The sequence below is a fragment of the Danio aesculapii genome, chromosome 24 (genome assembly GCF_903798145.1).
Source record: "Danio aesculapii chromosome 24, fDanAes4.1, whole genome shotgun sequence".
Taxonomy (NCBI): domain Eukaryota; kingdom Metazoa; phylum Chordata; class Actinopteri; order Cypriniformes; family Danionidae; genus Danio; species Danio aesculapii.
Genome location: NC_079458.1, coordinates 8,079,724 through 8,102,242, shown reverse-complemented (window position 1 = coordinate 8,102,242; position 22,519 = coordinate 8,079,724). Strand labels below are relative to the sequence as shown.

General features: G+C 33.4%; 1 protein-coding gene across 1 annotated transcript; it reads right to left on the bottom strand.

Annotated features, from left to right (window-relative positions):
* Positions 1 to 1,745: 1,745 nt before the first annotated feature.
* Positions 1,746 to 22,333, bottom strand: abcb8 (ATP-binding cassette, sub-family B (MDR/TAP), member 8). Its single transcript, XM_056450954.1, has 16 exons — positions 22,117 to 22,333; positions 18,314 to 18,659; positions 15,776 to 15,931; positions 14,304 to 14,398; positions 14,104 to 14,209; positions 11,937 to 12,098; positions 11,769 to 11,854; positions 10,249 to 10,346; positions 9,899 to 10,004; positions 9,294 to 9,327; positions 7,494 to 7,630; positions 7,325 to 7,419; positions 5,747 to 5,880; positions 5,496 to 5,643; positions 3,588 to 3,838; positions 1,746 to 2,179 (listed from the first exon to the last, which is right to left on the bottom strand). The coding sequence occupies exons 1-16, from the start codon at positions 22,221 to 22,223 to the stop codon at positions 2,096 to 2,098; spliced, it is 2,145 nt and encodes a 714-aa protein (XP_056306929.1). The 5' UTR covers positions 22,224 to 22,333; the 3' UTR covers positions 1,746 to 2,095.
* Positions 22,334 to 22,519: the final 186 nt, after the last annotated feature.

The window sequence follows — 22,519 nt, the reverse complement described above, 5'->3', positions numbered from 1 at the left end:
TTCAACGCAATGCTTCCTGTCTGGTCTGAGAGCCACTTTATACTGAATCTCAATCAGGCAGTGAAAAATCACTGATTTTTAAAGAAATCGGACCAGAGACAGCTCACTGTCAGGGGCTGGCTGGCTGGAATTAAAAGTCCATGTGTAAATACTTCTGGTCGAGGGATTAAATCATTTAAAATGATCGTATTACTTTCCAATAACACCCAAATTAATTTCTTTTATCATGACGTATTATTTTTTATAATTACGTCTCTTAAAACAAATGTTACAACAAATCATCAACATTTTTGACATTTACAATACTGTGTCGCATAAAATCTTACATTGTTAAAACATTCGTATTCTGTTGTCAAAAAATTTATATAAATATTTCTAAAAACTAGACAAATAATTATTAGGAAGAAATGTCAATTAGTAAAATCTATGCTTAAATTTATTGAATCTGCTTTTATTTAATGCTAATATAAATTACAGTAAATACTTCAGTAAAAAAAACTCTAAATGATAAAAAATAATTAGGTAGAAATGTAAATTAGTAAAAATGTAATGTAAAAAATTCTAATAAAAATCTATTATCAAATTTATGCTCTTAATTTTTAATTTAAATTAAAATAATTAAACATTTTAGTACAATATAAACAATACACTGTAAAACTCAAAGTTGATGAAACAAACCATTCGAGGTAACCGATTGCAACAAACCATTTAAGTTCAAAAACTAATCCTAATGAGTACTGTGAACTTAATCCATTTGAGTAAAGGAAGCAATTTGAGCACAGTTAAACACGATGAATGAAGAGAACTCAAACCAACTGAGTACTGTAAATTCCAATAAGTTAAGGCAACTCAAATCATTTAAGGAAACCGATTGCTATAAACCATTTAAGTTAAAACACTAATCTATATGAGTACTGTGAACTCACTCCATTTAAGTTGAAGTAATGAGGTATTTAATTAACTCATTACCTTCAACACTGAGATTAAAACTTTTCAAATGAACAGAATTAACTTTCGGTCAATTTTGAGTTGACTACACTCCTTTTATTTGATAAAGTTGACTGTTGGGTTTTACAGTGTATTAACAGTAATAAAAAAAAAATCAGTTTTTAATTTTTTATCTTATTTTTGACATATTATTTTTCAGATTTACGTCTTTTAAAACAAATGTTACAATAAAGCGTCAACATTTTCGACATTCACTTGTGCGTTTACAATACTGTGCCATATAAGATCTAACATCGTAAAACATTGGTATTGCGTTGTCTAAAAATTAACATAAACATTTCTAAAAACATGACAAAAGAAATTAGGAAGAAATGTCAATTATTATGTCAAAAATTAAAAAAGCAGCATAGTATTCATTGTTAATGTAAATTAAAATAAGTAAATACTTTAGTTAACAATCTCTAAATAACAAAAAAATATTGTGTTGTCTAAAAATTTATCGAATCTATGCTCTTTTCCACCCATGCTAATATAAATTAAATAAAAAATACTTCAGTATAAAAGTCTCTAAATCTCTAAATGACAAAAAAAATATTAGAAAGAAATGTAAATTAGTAAAAAGCTATGGTAAAAAACTATTATTAAATCTATGCTCTTCTTCACTGTTAATTTAAATTAAATAATTAAACACTTTAGTATAATAATATCAACAGTAATAAAAAAAATAATTAATAAAACATTTAATATCTCTAATTACTTGTGTGTAATTTAAAAATGGAAATGGTAACCAATGGGAATGCAGAAGAATATTTTTAATTTTATTATACCATAATTTTCAAGGAAGACGAGCAGATTAACACAACGATTTTGACAGATACATGTTTCAAAATAAAATGTACATCTCATTTCACTAAAATCTTTCATTTAAAAAAGGAAAAGATTCAAATACTTTCAGTCTGGTGTTTGGGGAAATAAAAACACTATTTAAAAACACTGTGTTTACCAACACAGATATTTAACTATGATGGTAAAACTAAAAACACAGAATTTTGTTTCTCAAAAACTCAATATGCTACAATCTGACAGAGCACCAAATGAATTTCTGCGTTCAAAATAACTTGTAGTGACATATACTTAGTACAGTATTTTATTTGTGTCCATTAGATCGTTGTCTCTTTATGAGTTCCGCATACAATCCTCCTTTGTTCAGTAATTCCAGATGTGTTCCAGCCTTTGAAAACACATAAACAATAAATAAAAAATTTAGCTATAAATCACAGAAATACATAAAATTTTAAACTACTTTCAGTCAGAAAAACGTTATTTTATATAGCAATAACATTTCACTACTTTACAGTTTTTCTTTACAGTGTAATAAGCTTATTGTAAAACATTAAAATAAATAGTACTGATCCCAAAATCAGTAAAATCGTATGTTTATGGACATGCTCAGGAGCGCACAATGTAAACCTAAATCAACACAAAAAAGCAGACTGTTTTATAGCAATACTTAAAAAAAACATATTAAAACACTCAAAATAAAATAGACTAATGTGTATATGTGCATATTTTTATAAACACCCTGTGTGTGAGAAGCTGAAAATGTGAGGGGTAGATTATCAACAAGCTCCCATAACAAAACACTTCCATATTTGCTTTTCTTTACTATTTTCTTTGTGCGCTTATAGTTTATTGCAAATACAGTTGCATTCAGAATTATTAGCCTCCCTGAAATTATTAGCCCCCCCTGTATATTTTTCCCCTAATTTCTGTTGAACAGAGAGATTTTTCTTCAACGCATTTCTAAACAAAATTGTTTTTATAACTCATTTCTAATAACTGATTTCTTTTATCTCAAACATGATGTATGTGTTAAGTCTGAATATTGAGATTTGAGATTGAGGATGAGTACTTTTTGTTTTGTGTGACTACTGAGATTCTATTGAGATTTGTGAGTACTTTTTGTGTTAGTGTTTGTTTTGTTTATGATACTTTGTTCCACTGGCTGGTTTGACCTTTGTTGCCTGCTGACATTGATTTTTGGATTGTCCTTTAAATATGATTGCCTGTTTTGTAAATAGTTTGTAAATAGTATATATATTGGGATAGTAAGGAGTTTGACGCCATTTTCTTTGTGAAACCTTTTTGACCTCTGTTTTTGTGTTAGGTAGTTAGGGTAGTGAATTGTACTTTCTTTTCTTTTATTTTTGATCAGGTAAGTTAGAGATTTAACATAAAGGAATTTTTGTTTGTTATTTTGGCCTTGTCAGCTCCCGAATTCAAACCCCTATAAACCTTTGACTTCACTTTCGTTGTCTAGTCTTTCATGTTGTGCACCATCCCTAGACGGTGCGTAACAACCTTAAAATGATTTTTTTTAAAATTTAAAACTGCTTTTATTCTAGCCGAAATAAAACAAATAAGACTTTCTCATGAAGAAAAAATATTATCAGACATACTGTGAAAATTTCCTTGCTCTGTTAAACATCACTTGGAAAAAAAGAATCCTAATAATTTTGACTTCAACTGTATATGATACAAGAAACCTAAAGATCAATGGGATGCAATTTCCCCAAATTCCCAGAATACATTGCTCTGTAACCACACATTCCCATTGTCTATTAGTAAAGAGATCTGACCTCTACGATGCGTCCGTTGCTCATGACGCAGATGAGATCGGCTGCTTGTATAGTGCTGAGCCGGTGGGCGATGATCAGAACGGTGCGTCCTGTCGTAGCTCTGTCCAACGCCTCCTGAACCACGCGCTCAGACTCCGCATCCAGCGCACTCGTGGCCTCATCCAGGATCAAAATGCTGGGGTTTTTGACCAGTGCTCGAGCGATCGCTATCCGCTGCTTCTGGCCTCCTGAGAGAGTCACTCCACGCTCACCTGGAGAGATGAGCACGTTTAAAGAAAAACATGTCAAAATGAATACTTCACTTTATTTGCAAACAGGCTCAATTCACAACTCCCCTAGAGTTAAACAGTTGAGTTTTATAATTCTTTAATCCATTCAGCTGATCTCCAGGTCTGGAGGGAACAATTTTAGCTTAGCTTAGCATAGATCATTGAATTGGATCAGACTATTAGCATCTGACTCCAAAAAAAATAAAAATACAGACAGACAGAAGGACGAATGGATGGATCAAACGTGATAGACAGACAGACGGACAGACAAACGGATGGATTGAACGTTACAGACGGTTGGATGGATCAAACATGATAGACAGCCAGATGGATGGATGGATTGATTGTTGTAGACAGATGGATAGATAGATTGTAGATCAAATGTGATAGACAGGCAGACGGACAGACAAACGGATGGATTGAACGTTACAGACGGTTGGATGGATCAAACATGATAGACAGCCAGATGGATGGATGGATTGATTGTTGTAGACAGATGGATAGATAGATTGTAGATCAAATGTGATAGACAGGCAGACGGATGGATAAAAGGATGGATTGAACGTTTTAGACAGATGGATGGATGGACAGATGGTTGAATAGATGAATGGATGAATAGATAGATAAATAGACAGACAGACAGACAGACAGACAGACAGAACATGATTGATGGATGGCTGGATGGATGGCTGGATGGATGGATGGATGGATTGAACTATATAAACAGATGGATGGATAGATTGAACATTATAAACAATCTTGGTGTATGGATGGATGGATAGATAGATGAATGGATAAATTGGAGGATCAAATATAGGCAAACAGATGGACGGATGGATGGATGGATGGATAGATGGATGAATAGAAAGATAGATACATAGACATACAGACAGACAGATAGATGGATAGATAGATAGATGGATAGATGGACTGAACGTTATAGACAGATGGATGGATAGATTGAACATAATAAACAGATGGGTGGATGGATGGATAGATAGATGGATGAACAAATTGGAGGATCAAATATAGGCAAACAGATGGATGGATGGATAGATGGATGAATAGAAAGATAGATATATAGACAGACAGACAGATAGAACATGATTGATGGATAGATAGATGGATGGATAGATTGAACGTTATAAACAGACGGACGGATGAATGGATGGATGGTTGAATAGACACCCAGATGGATAGACAGACAGACCAATGGATGAATAGAACATAATAGACAGATGAATAGATAGATAGATCATTGAATTAGGCTATTAGCATCTCACTCCAAATAAAATAAAAGTTTAGATAATTTTCTTATTTATAGCTCAACTCTTTAGTAGTTACATTGTGGTCTGAGGAATTGTGTACTATTTTCTATGCTGATATGAACTAAACTCAATCAGGCGTAATAATCAAGAAACTGTGCTGCTGTAACATGGCTGCAGCAGGGGCAATGATACTATGCACTGTTACCTAGTTACCAAGATGTGAATTATTTTATATCATTTCATAATATCATTCATTGCACCTGCTGCAGTCTTAGTATTAACTTATATTTTTGGGAGAACTATCCCATTAAGAGAAAAAAAAACATTTATAAGTATATTTTATCTCCAGTTTTTTCTTTTACAGTGCTTACCAACCACTGTGTTGTATCCGTCTGTGAATCCTGTGATGAAATTATGAGCATTGGCTTGTTTCGCAGCAGACACCACCTCTGCATCTGTGGCACTGGGCTTTCCAAACCTGATATTCTCCATCACTGAGGTACCAAACAGTACAGGCTCCTGCAATTAAGACAACACTGAATTACAATATTCATGCTATATTTCACATACATATATAACAGAGAAGATGAAATATTAAAGAGAGAGAGACAAGAATATGTACCTGACTTATAAACCCGATGACGTGTCCTCTTAACCAGGACGGGTCCAGTGTTCTGATGTCCAGCCCATCCAGCATCACCACGCCACTGTTGGGGTCATAAAAGCGCTCTAATAAAGCAGCCACTGTGGATTTACCTGCATATTTAGAGGGAAGAAACGAACAATAGGAGCTTAATGTTATATTCATTTTAGATTAGTGTGACAGTAGACAGACAGATAGAACAAAAAAAAAGATGGATGATATGGGATGGGATGGATAATAGATGGATTAATGGATGAATGGAATCATGGATGAATGGATGTGTGTAAACATGGAGATAGATAGATGGATGGATGGATGGATGCATGGATGGGTAGATAGATGGACAGAATCATAGATGGGTGGAAACATGGAGATAGATGGATGGATGTGATAGATAGATGGATGAATGTGATAGATGGATAGATAGATAGATCGGTGGATGGATGGACAGAATCATGGATGGGTAGATACATGGCGATGGATGGATGGAAACATGGATGAATCATGGATGTGTGGAAACAGAGATAGATGGATGGATGGATGGATGGATGGATGGATGGATGGATTGATGGATGGAGGGACAGAATCATGGATGGGTGGATACATGGAGATAGATGGATGGATGTGATAGATAGATGGATGGATGTGATAGATGAATGAATAGATAGATCGGTGGATGGATGGACAGAATCATGGATGGGTGGATACAGGGAGATAGATGGATGGATGTGATAGATAGATGGATGGATGTGATAGATGAATGGATAGATAGATCGGTGGATGGATGGACAGAATCATGGATGGGTGGATACATGGAGATAGATGGATGGATGGATGGGTGGATGGATGGACAGAATCATGGATGGTAGATACATGGAGATAGATGGATAGATGGATGGATGGATGGATGGACAGAATCATGGATGGGTGGATAGAAACATGGATGAATCCTGGATGGGTGGAAACATTGAGATAGATGGGTGGATGGATGGATTGATGGACAGAATCATGGATGGATGGATACATGGAGATAGATGGATGGATGGAAACATGGATGAATCATGGATGGGTGGAAACATGGAGATAGATAGACAGATGGATAGATAGATGGATGGATGGAAAGATGGATGAATGTAATAGATAGACAGATCAGTGGATGGATGAACAGAATCATGGATGGCTGGAAACATGGATGGATCTATGGATGGATGGATGGATGGATGGATGAAAGGATGGAAACATGGATGATTCATGGATGAATCATGGATGGGTGGAAACATGGAGATAGATAGATAGATAGATAGATAGATAGATAGATAGATAGATAGATAGATAGATAGATAGATAGATAGATAGATAGATAGATAGATAGATAGATAGATAGATAGATAGATAGATAGATAGATAGATAGATAGATAGATAGATAGATAGATAGATAGAAAGAATCATGGATGGGTTGAAACATGGAGATAAATAGATGGATGAATGGATGGATGGATGGATGGATGGATGGATGGATAGAATGACATGGATGGATGGACAGATTGATAGAGTACCTCCTCCTGACTCTCCAACAATAGCCACAGTTTTGCAGGGAGGCAGAGTTAGGCTGAAGTGTTTCAGGATCTGGTTTCCTGGTCTTGTTGGGTAACTGAGAAGCAAGCAGGAATAAACATCACACAACAAAATCAACAACATTTTAGAGCAAACGCAGAAGAGAAATACCTGAAGCTGATGTTCACAAAGTCAACTCTGCCCATCAGAGTGTCCAGTGGGATCCGTCCTCCTCCAGTGAGAGGAACAGAGGGATCCAGAGCCAAATACTCAAACACTCGAGCCCCGGCACTCATCCCACGAACCATCTGACACCAGACAACACCAAATATTAGAATTTACTGAATACAGATAACAGAATTCACAGTTTATCAATCAATTTAAGGACCAATTTCCAGGTTTCTCAGCAGCAGAAGTCATCATAATTGGGGTAAACTTGGAGCGCAGTGAATGGGAGAGTACAACAAATACATTTTTTACAATCCCATTTGCTTAAATGATAAAAGAAAAGTTTGAAAATGTTATCAACGGTTTCAGAAAAGGAAAAAAAATATTGTATGAGACTTATAATGGCATTTACTTTCCCGCCCATAGATGCTACATAAGAAACACTTCACATAAGCCGTGATTGTTTGTTATAATACAAAGTATAGCTTTATAAATGTACATATGTTGTTGTTGTTTTTTTACTTAAATATTAAAGACTTTCAAGGATTTAGGATGCTGATAAATACACCATAACTGTCTTATCAAGGGTCCATATATACAGTGGGGGGAAATAAATGTTGAACACATCATGTTTTTACCTGGGAATAATATTTCTGAAGGAGCTGTTAACATGGAATTGAACCAGATGTTGGTAAAAACCCAAACAATACAAACATAAAAATAAAACAAAACCAACAATGTCTGAAAATGACTTGTCTAATTACAATGGAACGACACAAGGAAAAAGTGCTGAACTACTGAAATGTATATTTAATACTTAATATAAAGGCTTTTTTTTTATGATGGCGGCTTAAAGACGTCACATGTGAGTTTTTCACAGAATTCAACGGAGTGTAAACGTCTTCATTGTTCTGTGGGTCTCGTCTATCAAATCTGGTCTTTATTTTGTATTTTCTATTGAATTTAAGTTGGCTGGGCCATTGTAAAGCTTGATTTTCTTTCTCTGAAAGCATTTGAGAGTTTCCATGGCTGTTTTGGATCATTGTCTTGCTGAAATGTCCACGCTGGTTTCATCTTCATCCTGCTAATGTAGATGTTGGACTGAAGCAGCTGATATTCATTTACACTGAGGAAGGGCAGAGGGTTGCTGAAGAACTACTGAGAGATTTTAACTGCTGTCTGGGCCTTCACTGCATTTCTAATACTCTCTTTCTTCATGTGTTCAATACTTTATCCCTGCATCATTTCATTTCATTACACAACTTAATTTCTAATCCAATTAAATTTGTTTTCTTTGCATATATGGATTTCTTTGGTTGTTATCAACACCCCAGGAAAAATTTTAAGTCAACAGCACCTTTAGAAATTTGTTTTCTGAGAAAAATGGTGGCGTGTTGAATACTTATTTCCCCCACTGCATATTCTATAAAGGTCTAATAACGTTCCTACAAATTTTCAAACAAAAATAATGTCATTAGGACTGGTCAGAATAACAAATAATCACATATTGATTTTATAACTCTTCAGAAGTTAAAACACTGGTAATTCACCTAAAAATCTAAATGAATGTATCTGGAAACATGGGCTCCTTTCTGTTATTTGACTTTGTTTAAATCGCTCTAAATTACATATTTTAAATGTGGAAGAAATGTCGTCTGTGGTTTTCAGAATAAAACAAATATGACACTTTACACAAACACATCAATATAAACCCCAAATCCAGAGAAACTGAGAACATTCAAGTGGTTTTTCCATTTGCAGAAAAAATGCAGAAAAAATACAGAAAAACAATGATTCACTCACCTGTCCAAACAGAATTGAAATGCTGGCAAGAGATCTGCAGAGAGGAAAATGTAAAGAGATTCTATTACTTATCATGTTTGTAGCATCATTTAGACTTTCCTGCAGGTTCAGAATGATGTTTGTACAGGAAAACATTGCAATTAAAAGGATAGTTCACTCAAAAATGAAATTTCTTTCATGATTTACTGGCCCTTCACTTATTCCCAACCTTTATACGTTTCTTTCTTCTGTTGAACACAGAAGAAAATATTTTGAAGAATTTTAGAAACCTGTAACCATTGACTTCAATGGTATTTATTCCTACTATGGAAGTCAATGGTAACAGGTTTCTAACATTCTTCAAAATCTCTTCATTTGTGAAGAAAGAAAGAAAGAAAGAAAGAAAGAAAGAAAAAGAAAAGAAAGAAAGAAAGAAAAGAAAGAAAAAGAAAAGAAAAAGAAGAAAAGAAAGAAAGAAAGAAAGAAAAGAAAAGAAAAGAAAAGAAAGAAAGAAAGAAAGAAAGAAAGAAAGAAAGAAAGAAAGAAACCAAACCAAACTTGAGGGTGAGTGAATGCAATTTTTTTAGGGTGAACAATCCCTTTAAGTTTCTTTACTTCATTCTCACCTCTGCACTGTTTGAGAGGCGACCAAAAATGACATCAGATCACCAGGTGACATGTCGTCACGGGCCATCAAAGACCCACCGGCAAAAATGGTGCCCAGAACAATGCCTGTCAAAGAGGAAAATAAAATAATACATAATACATTCAGGGGAGTAGCGGACATTTTAAAAGTGGGGGGGATAGCTGAATGAGATCCAAAATTTTACTTATTATTAATCACCTGTTTCTCAATGGTCTGTCTCTAAAAGTGAGAGGGACGTATCCCCCTTGTCCCCACTGTTGCTATGATCCTGAATAAGTTTCCTTCATGAGCTTATTAGATGTGAATCAGAAAAATTGCATCATTACTCACAGTTAAGGACAATATTGGACAAGCCCTGAAATACAGCAATTCCTGTGCCCAGTGTTTCATTCATTGCAGCTGATTTCTGGACCTCAGCAGCATACATCCTGAGAGAGGAGGAAGAGGACAGCAGAACGGTTTTAATCATGCAGATTAATTTTCATTTCCTGAAAAATGTATCACCTCTATCAAATACTGATACTAACCATACTATGTTTAAAAAATACATTTATACAAAAGGAAAATAAGGGTAACATATACAAATAAAGGCATGTTAATTGTCTAGTTCTTAAAGGGATAGTTCACCCAAAACTGAAAACTCTGTCATCATTCACTAGTATCTCTTTTCTGTTGATCACATATGATGATATTCTAAAGAAAGTTGAAAACCTGCAACCATTGACTTCCATAGTTTTTGTTGTTCCTACTAGGGAAGTCAATGGTTACCGTTTTCAGCTTTCTTCAAACTATCTTCTTTTAAGTTCAGCAGAAACAAGAGACCCATGAAGGTTTGGAACCACTTAAGAGTGAGTTTGGGTGAACTGTGCCTTTAAGAAGATCATATATGGTGTAAAACTAAGCAGTTTAACCTCATCGCATTATATGTAGGTGTACTGTTAAATACTGTTGATTTTTTGGTGTTTGCTAGTAAAGAATTTCCATAATTACCACATAATTAACGATGGCAAAAGAGCTTTATGAAACTCCCTGAATTCCATCGCATGTTATTAAGCAATTTAATAGAATCGCTTATTCTTTTATTTATTTCAAGTTTCATTTCCTTTCATTTTTGCATCTGTCAAGCAATAAAACATTATTTCCCTCATATTTGTACATTTAATTTCCTAAAAAGTTCTAAAGCTTCACTTTACACTTGCATATAAATGCTTTCTATAGATACAGCTGAAGTCAAAACTATTAGCCATTCTGAGAAATTGTATTTTTATTTATTTTTTGTAATATTATTTATTTCCCAAGTGATGCTTAACAGAGCAAGGAAATATTACATTTTATCTTCTGGAGAAAGTAGTATTTATTTTAGTTTGGCTGGAATAAAAGCAGTTTTTAAAATTTTTAAAAATCATTTTATGGTCAATATTTTTAGCAAGAAATTAATTTCTTAACCTAATTAACCACATTAAGCCTTTAAATGTCACTTTAAGCGGAATACTAGTATCTTTTCCAAACGAACTAGTAAAATATTATGTACTGTCATCAAGGAAAGACAAAAAGAAATGAATTATTAGTCATTAAAATGTATTACAGAAATCTCTGTTAAACAGCATTTAAGATTTGAAAAAATAAAACGAATAATTTCACAGGAGAGCTAACAGTTTTGCCTTTTGTATATATAAAATCACTTTTGTAGGTTTAATCTGATGCACCAAATAAGTGCATTTTAAGTGCATCTAAATGCATTTTTACCAACAAAAGCTTTAGTTTTCATTACTGTCAAAAACACTTAAGCAGATATTTCCCATTAAAGTCAACACAAAAAATGAGAAAAAAATCTTTAAAAAAAGTCTCACTCTAGTTCTCGGTCCTCCATAGCAAATGCTCTCACTGTCCGCACGTTACCAAGAGCTTCATCGGCCACTCCTGTAGCTTTAGCAACCTTAAAAAAGAAAGAAAGCGAGACTTTTCATAAAAACAGGAATTAAAAGTAGTGTCTTCTGTCCTGCGTCAGGGTTTGTTACCTGCTCCTGTGCTTTCCGGGAGAGTTTGCGGAGAAAAGAGCCGATGAGAGCTCCAGCCCCAACCAGACAGGGCAGCACCACCACAGTCAAACCCGTGAGTTTGGGAGAGATGAAGTACAGCGAGACGAAACAGCCTACCGTCTGCGTGGCACTGCGCAAACCCTGAAAAAAAACAGCATTAAGTTTAAGTTTCAAAGATTTGGATCCCCTTCATTCTGACATGTGTGGTGCTTCACAAGTTTAAGCTCAGCAAATTATTCGCCCTCCTGTGCAATATTTATTTTTCCTCAAATATTTCTCAAATGATGTTTAACAGAGCAAGGAATTTTTTACAGTATTTCCTATAATATCTTTTCTCCTAGAGAAAGTCTTAATTGTTTATTTCGGCTAGAATAAAAGCAGTTTTTAATTTTTTAAACCCATTTTAAGGTCAATATTATTAGCCCCCTTACGCAATATTTTTTTCTGATTGTCTACAGAACTAACCACTGTTATACAATGACTTCCCTAATTATACTACTTTGCTTAACCTATTTAGGCCTTTAAATGTCACTTAAAGCTAAATGATAGTATCTTAAAAAATTATCTAGTCAAATATTATTTACTGTCATCATGGCAAAGATAAAATTTATCAGTTATTAGAGATGAGTTATTAAAACTATTATGTTTAGAAATGTGTTTTCATTTGAGGCGCTTGAGCTCAAACACTCTCACCGGCAGAGCTGTAATAAAAACGAAGCTCTATTGGCTGTTCTTTTTAAAGGGGAGGGGCTAATACATGTCCCATCCCCTCTTCGTGTTTCAGTTAACATTACATCACACATTAAATAAAACGGCAGATTTCAAAGCACTTCACGAGACCTTTAAATCAAGTCAATTAGCTGAGTAAATGACAGATTTTTTAATTTTTGGGAGAACTCTCTTTATCTTTATCTTTCAATGAGCAAACTTCTCCTTCTTGATTACTGAAAATGGTTTCTAAAGGCCGGCTCACGATTTTTTAAAAATAAATAATGTGTCCTACATCAAACTAAGATCTCAGCTGTCATAATGTCAGACTAAACGACAATCGCTAAATGCTTTTTTTTTTTTTAATTCCCAGGTTCTGCTGGTTGACACATTTCCCGAATTTTCCTTGCCAATCATAAGCCAATTGTAATCGTTTGTTTTGGTTCAATTTGGAATTTCCCCAACTATTGCAGAGCCCAGGGGATCAGAGTGGACGCTCCAGCTTGTCCCCACCCTGATCCTAGACGTGCTAAACATGGAAGAAAACTCCCCCGTGACACTTTCACTATCCTCGTTCTGAAATGATTCCTCACAGCAAACGTAAACAATCTGTAGCGGCAATTTTGCACACAGCGCGCCTCAATAATAAAACCAGGAAGATAAAAAACTGTTCTGATATTTCCCCAGGGTAATTTGAATTGTCGCATGGACTGTGTAATCAAATTCGTCGCTGCTATTGGTTCCGGGATTGACGCTCATCGCAGCTGTTGTCACACTGCAGGAAAGTTCTTCTGACACTGCCAGAACTACATCAGAGGAAAAATCTAATCGTAACGAGCATTAATCGGTCGGTGAACATGTCAAACCAACAATCAAAAATGGAAAAAAAATCTAAAAATAAAAATCTATTTTAGTATTTATTACATTATCATTCTAGTATTAGATAATCACAGATTTTAGCCCAGGATTTCAGCAATCTTTCAGAATTTCCCAAATTTGTCTTAACGACAAAATCGTGGCTGAAATCTCAGAGTGTGAGCAGGGCTTTAGTCAAGTAATTAAGTCAGCAGCTTCTGTCACTTACAATAAAAAAGAAAAAAAACACACATGTACAGGCAACACTGATGATAAGTTGAAGTCTTAGTAACTCAATTAGGCTGTGGATTAAAGTTTTAAATAATAATCACTTTCTTATACATATGATTTTGCTTCACAAAACCTCAATTTATTGCCAGGAGTATTAATTTAGTTTTGCCTGATTGCATTTCTTGACTCTCCAAGTACTACAATTTTACCAAAAATCAACTTTAATGTTCTACTGAAGAAATTTTTTTTATCAAATCTTTATTTTAGTTAACCTTCCTATTAATAGTGATGGAAAATATTTATATTTCATGCATACATACATACATATAAACTGATGCCTGAAATGTCTTACCTGAGAAATAACCAGCTTAAAAGAAGATTTAAACTCCTGGATGTCCGATGTCAAGCGATTGACCAGCTGACCAGTCTTGTTTGCATCAAAAAATGCTATGTCTTGTCTGTAGCGGGACATTTAGGCAGACAATTAGACAAAATATCAGGATTTCTGACATACTCTTTAACAAATATAGCTAAAAACAGTACTGTACAAACCGAAGTAAGGATGTGAAGAGAGTCGTCCTCATGTCTGCAGCCACTCTTTCTCCAACTCTAGACAGAAGAATGATGTAGCCACTGGTCAACAGACCCTGAAAGAAGAAAATAGAAATAAAAAGCATATGATTTTTATATTACACATTCGGGGTCAGTAATATTTTTCCATGTGTTTGAAAGACACTTCCTATGTTCACAAAGGCTGAATTTACTTGATTAGAAATACATGAAAACAGTGACATTGTGAAATCCTTTTTTTTTTATTTGACATAAGTGTTTTTGATTTGAATACATTTTTGCAAATGTAATTTATTCCTGTGATTTTGTGATTCCAGAATTTTCAGCATTATTACTCCTCCAGTCTTCAGTGTCTTGTAATACTTCAGTACATTTTTATCCTGGTGATTCATACAGTGTCAGTCAATTGGTTATTGGTTTGTTTAAATGTGTTTATTTGGAACCTATAAAAAAAACGGAAACTATTGATAGCCACTATATGAATCATGAATCAACCAAAAATCTATGAAAAGCTAATTCATTTTGGAGTGAACTATCCCTTTAGGAAAACATGTTACTATTATCATCAACATTGAAACCAGTGCTGCTTAATATTTTAAAGGGCACCTATGATGAAACAACTTTTGTAAGCTGTTTGGACAGAAATATGTGTAAGTATAGTGTGTCCACTGTCATATTGGAGTGATATAAACCCAACAAGTCTCTTTTTTTTACTTTTCCTGATGTTAAAATAGGACCCAAAAAAATCCCAATGATTTTGAGGCCCACCGCAACATGGCGACCAAATTGATTGACAGGCGCCATGTTTCCTTAATAATAAACATGTCCACAGAACATTTTTTCACAAATAAACTGGGATTAAATTATTTGTTCCAACTCTCTGCTGTTTTAATACGTTTGATAAGTTTAAAAACGTTAATAAAACAAAGCAAGTTTGTAAACGCTTATATATATATATATATATATATATATATATACATATACATATATGTGTGTGTGTGTGTGTGTGTGTGTGTATGTGTACTGCAAACGGCATTTGTGTGAGACTCATCATTTCAGAAAGGCTTGAATAAACTCCACCACAAATACATCAAATAAACTTACTTGGTATTTTTGACTAATGAGCTGTATTGCAGCTTGATTTGAGTCTTTCCCTGTCACTGACTGCTGTTTATCTGATGTAACATGATGAGAAGCAGACATGCAAGTGGGAGTGGTGGGCGGGGAGAGGCAGCTCATTTGCATTTTAAGCCACGGGTTACAAAAACAGCTACAATGAACGATGAATTTCGACAGCACAACGGGCAGATTCTGGAGGCTATAATAATTAATCTGATGGGTATTTTGAGCTGAAACTTTACAGACACATTCTGGAGACACCAAAGGCTTATCTTGTAAATGGGGTAAAATAGGTGCCCTTTATATCAATACAATACTTATATCAATGCATGTACCTGTAAAGCATACAATCCGAGCAGCTTGATGGCGGGAGCTTGAATATCTCTCATGTAATGACCTGCTTGTTCTCTCATGTGGCGAGCAACAACATTCACCAGATCCCCCAACATCAGAGGAATCTGAATATTAAGAGCTGCTGCTCCAAACGCAAGCTGAAAGAAGACACAGCAGACATATTAAATAGGCCCTCCAGGATTTTTTAGTTTTACAGTTTTTACAGGAGTCTAATAGTTTAAAAAATCTAAGAGATCAAAAAATAAATACACTTGACAAGATTTGTGTATTTTTAAAGCAACAATTTATGGAAATAATGTTCAGTTTTGAGAAATGCTTAAAAAAAATCTGTCATTTTAGACTGGAAAGGTTCATTAAAATTTTGGCATGCAATACTGATTTCCTTCTTCATAATAAAAAGTAAACAATATTTTGCTGAGTGTATTTTTGTTTTTCCTTTGAGGTGAGATTTGTTTTTATTTATTTTCAATGGCAAAATTTTTTTTTGTCTAAAACGTAACTATATTAATTTGCTAAATTCATTCCTTCATTTTCTTTTGGCTTAGTCTTTATTTCAGAAGTCGCCACAGCGGAATGACCCGCCAACTACTCCTGCATGTGTTCTACGCAGCGGATGCCCTTCCAGCCGCAACCCAACGCTGGGAAACATACACACACACACACACACACACACAAGCAAATTTAGCTTATTCAATTCACCTTGACTGTCTTTGGACTGTGGGGGAAACCAGAGCAACCGCAGGAAACCCACGCAAGAACATGCAAACTCCACACAGAAAATGCCAGCTGACCCAGCCGGGGCTCGAACCAGAGACTTTCTTGCTGTGAGGCAACAGTACTAACCACAGAGCCACCGTGTTGCCCTAATTTGCTGAACTGTTGTAGATAATCAATATTGGCTTTGCTGATATTCACAAAACAGTGCACTCTTGCTTATGTAATATTACAAAGCAATATTATATCTTATCACAACCCATAGGAGATGGAAAAAAAATCCATTCAAAAAGATTTGTGTATTTTCACAGCATAGCACAATAATTGAAGCAAATAACGCCACCGGTTTTTTAGAAAAGCTTTCACAAAGTCATTTTAGGCTGTAAATGTATATTTTTAAATTGTCTCTGCAAACTCCTGGAAAAACTGACATAGATTAAAAATGTATACTCTAATAAACCAAACTATCGAAAGAGTAAAATAAAAAAAAGCACAATTATTTTAGCAAATATGGATAACAAATTAAACATAGCAAAAGGTATTTGCACAGGGACTTTTAATTTGGAATGAGCCAGCTTAATCGCTTCCAGTAAACGGTCATGCCATTATAAAATTGCAGTGTTTAAGATACTAAATAAATCAGATCAGATACGATATAAAAAGGTTTCACACAGAACAAAAAACACTGCATTAAATTACATTGTTCCACACCATGTCCTTAAAGTACAAAAATGTATTTTACCCCAGTATTTTCAATTCCGTTTCTGTGCTCTCTTGAAGGCACTTGCTTTTACGGCCTTTCACCTTGTTTTACGCTTGAACAACTAAATTAGTCTATTTAACGGATTATATTTGAATTAAACGACATTATCAATGCTGTAAAAGGAACATTGTGGAATTAAAAAGTTTATCGGTGGCTGAAAAACACTTGCCGTGCATATGCAGTTGAAGTCATGAATTATTAGCCCACCTATATTTTTTCCTCCTCAATTCTGTTTAACAGACAGAAGATTGTATTTAAACACATTTCCAAACACAATAGTTTTATAACTCATTTCTAATAACTGACTTATTTTATCTTTGTCATGATGACAGCACATAATATTTGAGTAGATATTTTTAAGATAATAGTATTTAGCTTAAAGTGACAATTAAAGGCTTAACTAGGTTAATTAGGCAAAATAGGGTAATTAGGCAAATCATTGTATAATGATGGTTTGTCTGTTGACAATCAAAACAAATATTGCTCAAGGGGGCTAATAATATTAAAAAATATATATATAAAAATTTAAAGCTGCTTTTATTCTAGCTGAAATAAAACAAATGAGACTTTCTCCAGAAGAAAAAAATATTATTTATTTATTTATTATTTATTTTTTGACACATCAGCATCTTATGGCTATTTCGTGGCAAAATGGATGTACATAAAATATTACATGATAAAAACAAATTCATATTACAATAAAAAGTTACTTAGAGAACTATATAGGATAGAAATAAATCAAATTCACACAAAAATATCCTCAAAGTTAAATAATATTTTTCAGTTCAATTTTTGATAAATAATTTAAGATCCTTCCTGGTGGTACCTTTTAAAAAATGTCTATAAAAGTACTCTCCTTAAAAAAAAAGGTTTGTCTAATGGTTTTCAAACTTCCACATTCCAATAAAATATGTATTATGATATGACAAGAAATACTGTGAAAAACTCCTTGCTCTGTTAAACATCATAATATTTGAAAAAGAAAAAAAAAATTCACAGGAAGGAAAAATTTTGACTTAAATGTAGTCCATTGTTTACTTACCAGAATGGCTCCCATTAGAGCAAAAAGCTGTGGCCGAACAAACTCCCACAGAACAGCCCAGCTGAACTCGGGAATCTTTTCTTTCACCTGAATCTCCAGTGGGACATTATTATTATTCACATCGGCTTCACAGTGAGCTGAAGATCCAAGCAAACGTGCCGTCACTGTCAAAGCAGCAGGTCCGAGGATGAATTTGAGAGAGATGTTTTGTGGTCTGAGCTGCGGTCTGGAAGTCAGACGCAGGAGTTTTTGAGCTTGTCTCCATACGCGGAGCACAGGAGCGCCAACTGTCAACTGTGTGGATGGGATCTGAGAGCTGCTCCATGGTGCTGAGTGCTTTCCACGCCTGTAAAACACGAGATAAAGAAAAAGTACAGAGTTAGATGGTATTACTAAATGATCCTCAAAACTATACCGTTTTGAATTATTGTTTATAGTTTAATATATACAGTTGAAGTCAAAATTATTAGCCCGCCTGTGATTTTATTTTATCATTTATTTCCCAAATGTTTAACAGAGCAAGGAATTTTTCACAATATTTCCTATAATATTTTTTCTTCTGGAGAAAGTCTTATTTGTTTAATTTCGGCTAGAATAAAAGCAGTTTTTAATTCTTTAAGAACTATTTTAAGGTCAATATTATTAGCTCCCTTAAGCAATATTTTATTTTATTGTCTACAGAACAAACCATTGATATACAATGACTTGCCTAATTACCCTAACTTGCCTAATTAACCTATTTAAGCCTTTAAATGCACTTTAAGCTGAATACTAGTTTCTTGAAAAATATCCAGTAAAATATTATTTACTGTCATCATGGCAAAGATCTGAAAAGAGATGAGTTATTAAAACCATTATGTTTAAAAATGTGCTAAAAAAATATTTTCCGTTAAACAGAAATTGAGGACAAAAATATACTTGGGGGCTAATAATTCAGGACGCTTTGTTTTCTATTTGAATATTCATGATAAAAATGTCATTTTTAGCTATTATTATGCCAGTCCTGAGTGTCACATCTCAGCTAACAGGGGATGCTCTCCTAACGTTCTCTAAAGGTTTTCTCAAAGTTATCAAAAAACATTAGCGCATAATGTTTGTAGAATGGTTCCTTAACATTATCTGCAATTAATAGACATTCAAAAAACGTTAGCAAAAAAAAAAAAAAACATTATCATTGAGGTTGTTGGAGGAATGTTTTAAAAATATTACTATTAAAACTGTGACCATTAAGTTGTTAATCAAACGTTCTGAAAATAAGAGATAAAGATATAAGGGATATTTATTAAGGATAACATGAGGAATGTTTTAAAAAGTTAGCATTGTGTTGTTAATGTAACGTGCTAAAAACATTAGCTTAAAAATGTTATCATTACTTTGTTTAAAACATTAGCATTACAAAACGTTAGCATTGTGTTGTTAATGGATTTGTGTTAAAACATTAGGTTAAAAATGTTATTATTGCTTTGTTGGTGGAAGTTTTTAAAACATTAGCATTACAAAACGTTAGCATTGTGTTGTTAATGGATTTGTTTTAAAATGCTAGAATTAGAAACGTTACTATTAAGTTGTTAGCGGAACATTCTAAAAACTTTAGGATACAAACCATTGTAATGTTTGTGGAACATTTTTCAAATGTTAGCATTGCAAAACATTACCAATGGAATATTACAAAAACGGTAGGATGAAATGTTATCAGTGTAATGTTTGTGGCACATTTTTAAAACATTAGCATTACAAAACGTTACCATTGTGTTGTTAATAGAATATTAACAACTAAATAAATCTAAATGTTAAGATAAAACCTTATCATGGAATGTTCCAAAAATGTGATGCTTCCCATTTAAATTAAAAACAAAATAATATCAACATGTTCCATTAATTAGTTAAAATCTGTTTTAACTTACATGCAATTAAAATCCTTCAGAAAGCATTATAATATTACAATTACCTACCTTCTTATTAATTGGGGCATACTTCATGGTGCTATTACAATGTGCATAAAATAATATATATGAAGTTGGTTTTGCTAAATTTAGACTTTCACATTCAATGATAGTAAAGCAGAATTTAAAAAGGCAAATGCAGATTAATTATAATGATGTACTACAATGAACACAACATGGCAACATGTTTACCACACTCCCCATTTTGTTTACCATGCTACTTTAAATATCTGGTCTGAAATTGCATGCATGGATGACTTCAAAACAACATTAGCAATATTTAATTGATCAAAATGAACAATGATAGTCATTGGCTGCTATTTTGATTTTCTATTCTATTTTCTAATTCTATTTAGAATTTGCAAAGAATACTTTTCTGAAATTAAATTAAGAAGTTGAAAGTCCGAATTCTGAAACCAACTTTACCCTAATCCATTTATGTAGGGTTTGTAGACATGGGATAATATCTGGTTGAGAAACAACAATTTGAAATCTGGAATATAAAGATTAAAAAACTCAAATCTAAATATTTATAAAATCTTTTAAAGTTGTCCAAATTAGGTTGCCCATAACCAATAATAAAAAAAGTTTCATTTTTATATATTAGTTGAAAAACTGTAAAAACAATAATTTATGGAAACTGATCTTTACTCAATAGTCCAATGATTTTTGGTACCTAATAAAAAATAATAATTATTAAGAAATTGATAAGTTATTTTTGCCACATGCAATGTATTTTTGGATATTCGCTAAAACATATGTGTGCAACATAGGACTGATTTTGTGGTCCAAGGTCACATAATACAAATGTGTAATTATAAACATATTTAAACAAACAATATACACATTTACATAAAAATGTCGTTATACTGTAAATGCTAGCCAGTGTATTCTGCTTAACCTCTTAAAGTCAACAATACTGTGACTACTTTTCTGTGTACACATATCACTAATAAGTCGGCCCACATGGAATCTGTGTGCACAGATTTCCTCCGATTTTTAGTCCATCATTGAGTCTATTTATTTACTTGTGTAAATGTGTCTAAATTTGTATTTATTCAGTTTTTAATTAATTTCAGTATAATGACTATGAAAGTGTTCATTTGATTAATTCACAATACAGTTTGTAAAGTAAAAGTCTTTTAGTAGATATATTATATAATAGACTTGCTTTGTTTACCAAATAAGTGGATGGATTTGCATTGGAAACATTAGATTAAAGTTAATATATAACATAAAAAATAGAATAACTTTTTAAGTTTATAGTTATGATATTCTCAAAATAATTCCACATAAATCCAGATTTATTTATTTTTTTTACAAAATTCTCCGAAAAATAGTTTAAATGTCCGCAGATTCTTGCCCTGCTAAGCTATAAATCACCTTTTACATGCATAAATCAACTTCCTTACTTGATTACATATACAAGATTAGCTGTATTTATATGCAGACACAAATTAAATCTTAACCCCTCTAACCAGTTCATTGAGGTAAAGTTGGTTTTATTTTCACACATTGAGACTTTCTCCTTAATAATACAATTTCAGAAGCGTAACGTTATTCTTTGCAAATACTAAATAGTAAAATCATATTAGCAGCCAATGACTATCGGAGTACAACATTGTTTACAGTCAAATAAATAGTGTTTATGTTGTTTTAAGTCATTCTCCCATGTGATTTCAGACCCAATATTCAAAGTACCATGGTAAACAATACAAGGAGCATATTACAAGTTAACACTGGACGAATGTGTGAATATAAAACTCACTTTACCTCAATAACCAGTTCAACGTGGAAATGTTTCGACTGTTAATTCAAAGCCAGACGAACACATATAAAACAAAACAATACTAAATGTACCTATTGAGGTGTTGGAAGAGGAAATCTCTTGTTTTGTGGGAGCTCAGAAGTCGATCTGAAGTGACAGTTCCACGAGTCAATCGACTGCAACGTGCAAAATGAAACATGTTCAAGAAGTGTTTTAAAATGACGGAGTGATGAAAACAAGAAAGATTGTTCACCAGACTAAATGCATTCAAGGATTAACATGTACGCCGCCATGTTTACGCAATACAAACGTGCCCCTACACGTCACAGCTGAGCACAAGTAAAAATACGCTCGTTTTATATTATACTTTTTATATTCGCATAAATTATACACAGATTGTATTATGAAAATAAATTATTTTCAGTACAAATGACTACGCTTTTTTCTTTTTTGAATTGTGTACATTGCTCAAACAACTGAATTGCCAATTTTCGT

Excerpts from the sequence above, each read along its gene's own strand:
- abcb8 (XM_056450954.1), bottom strand. The coding sequence starts at position 22,223 with ATGTTTCATTTTGCACGTTGCAGTCGATTGACTCGTGGAACTGTCACT. Across the intron at positions 14,399-15,775 it reads TCGGATTGTATGCTTTACAG|GGTCTGTTGACCAGTGGCTA; the intron begins GTACATGCATTG and ends TTCTTCTTTCAG. Across the intron at positions 10,005-10,248 it reads GTCCAATATTGTCCTTAACT|GCATTGTTCTGGGCACCATT; the intron begins GTGAGTAATGAT and ends CCTCTTTGACAG.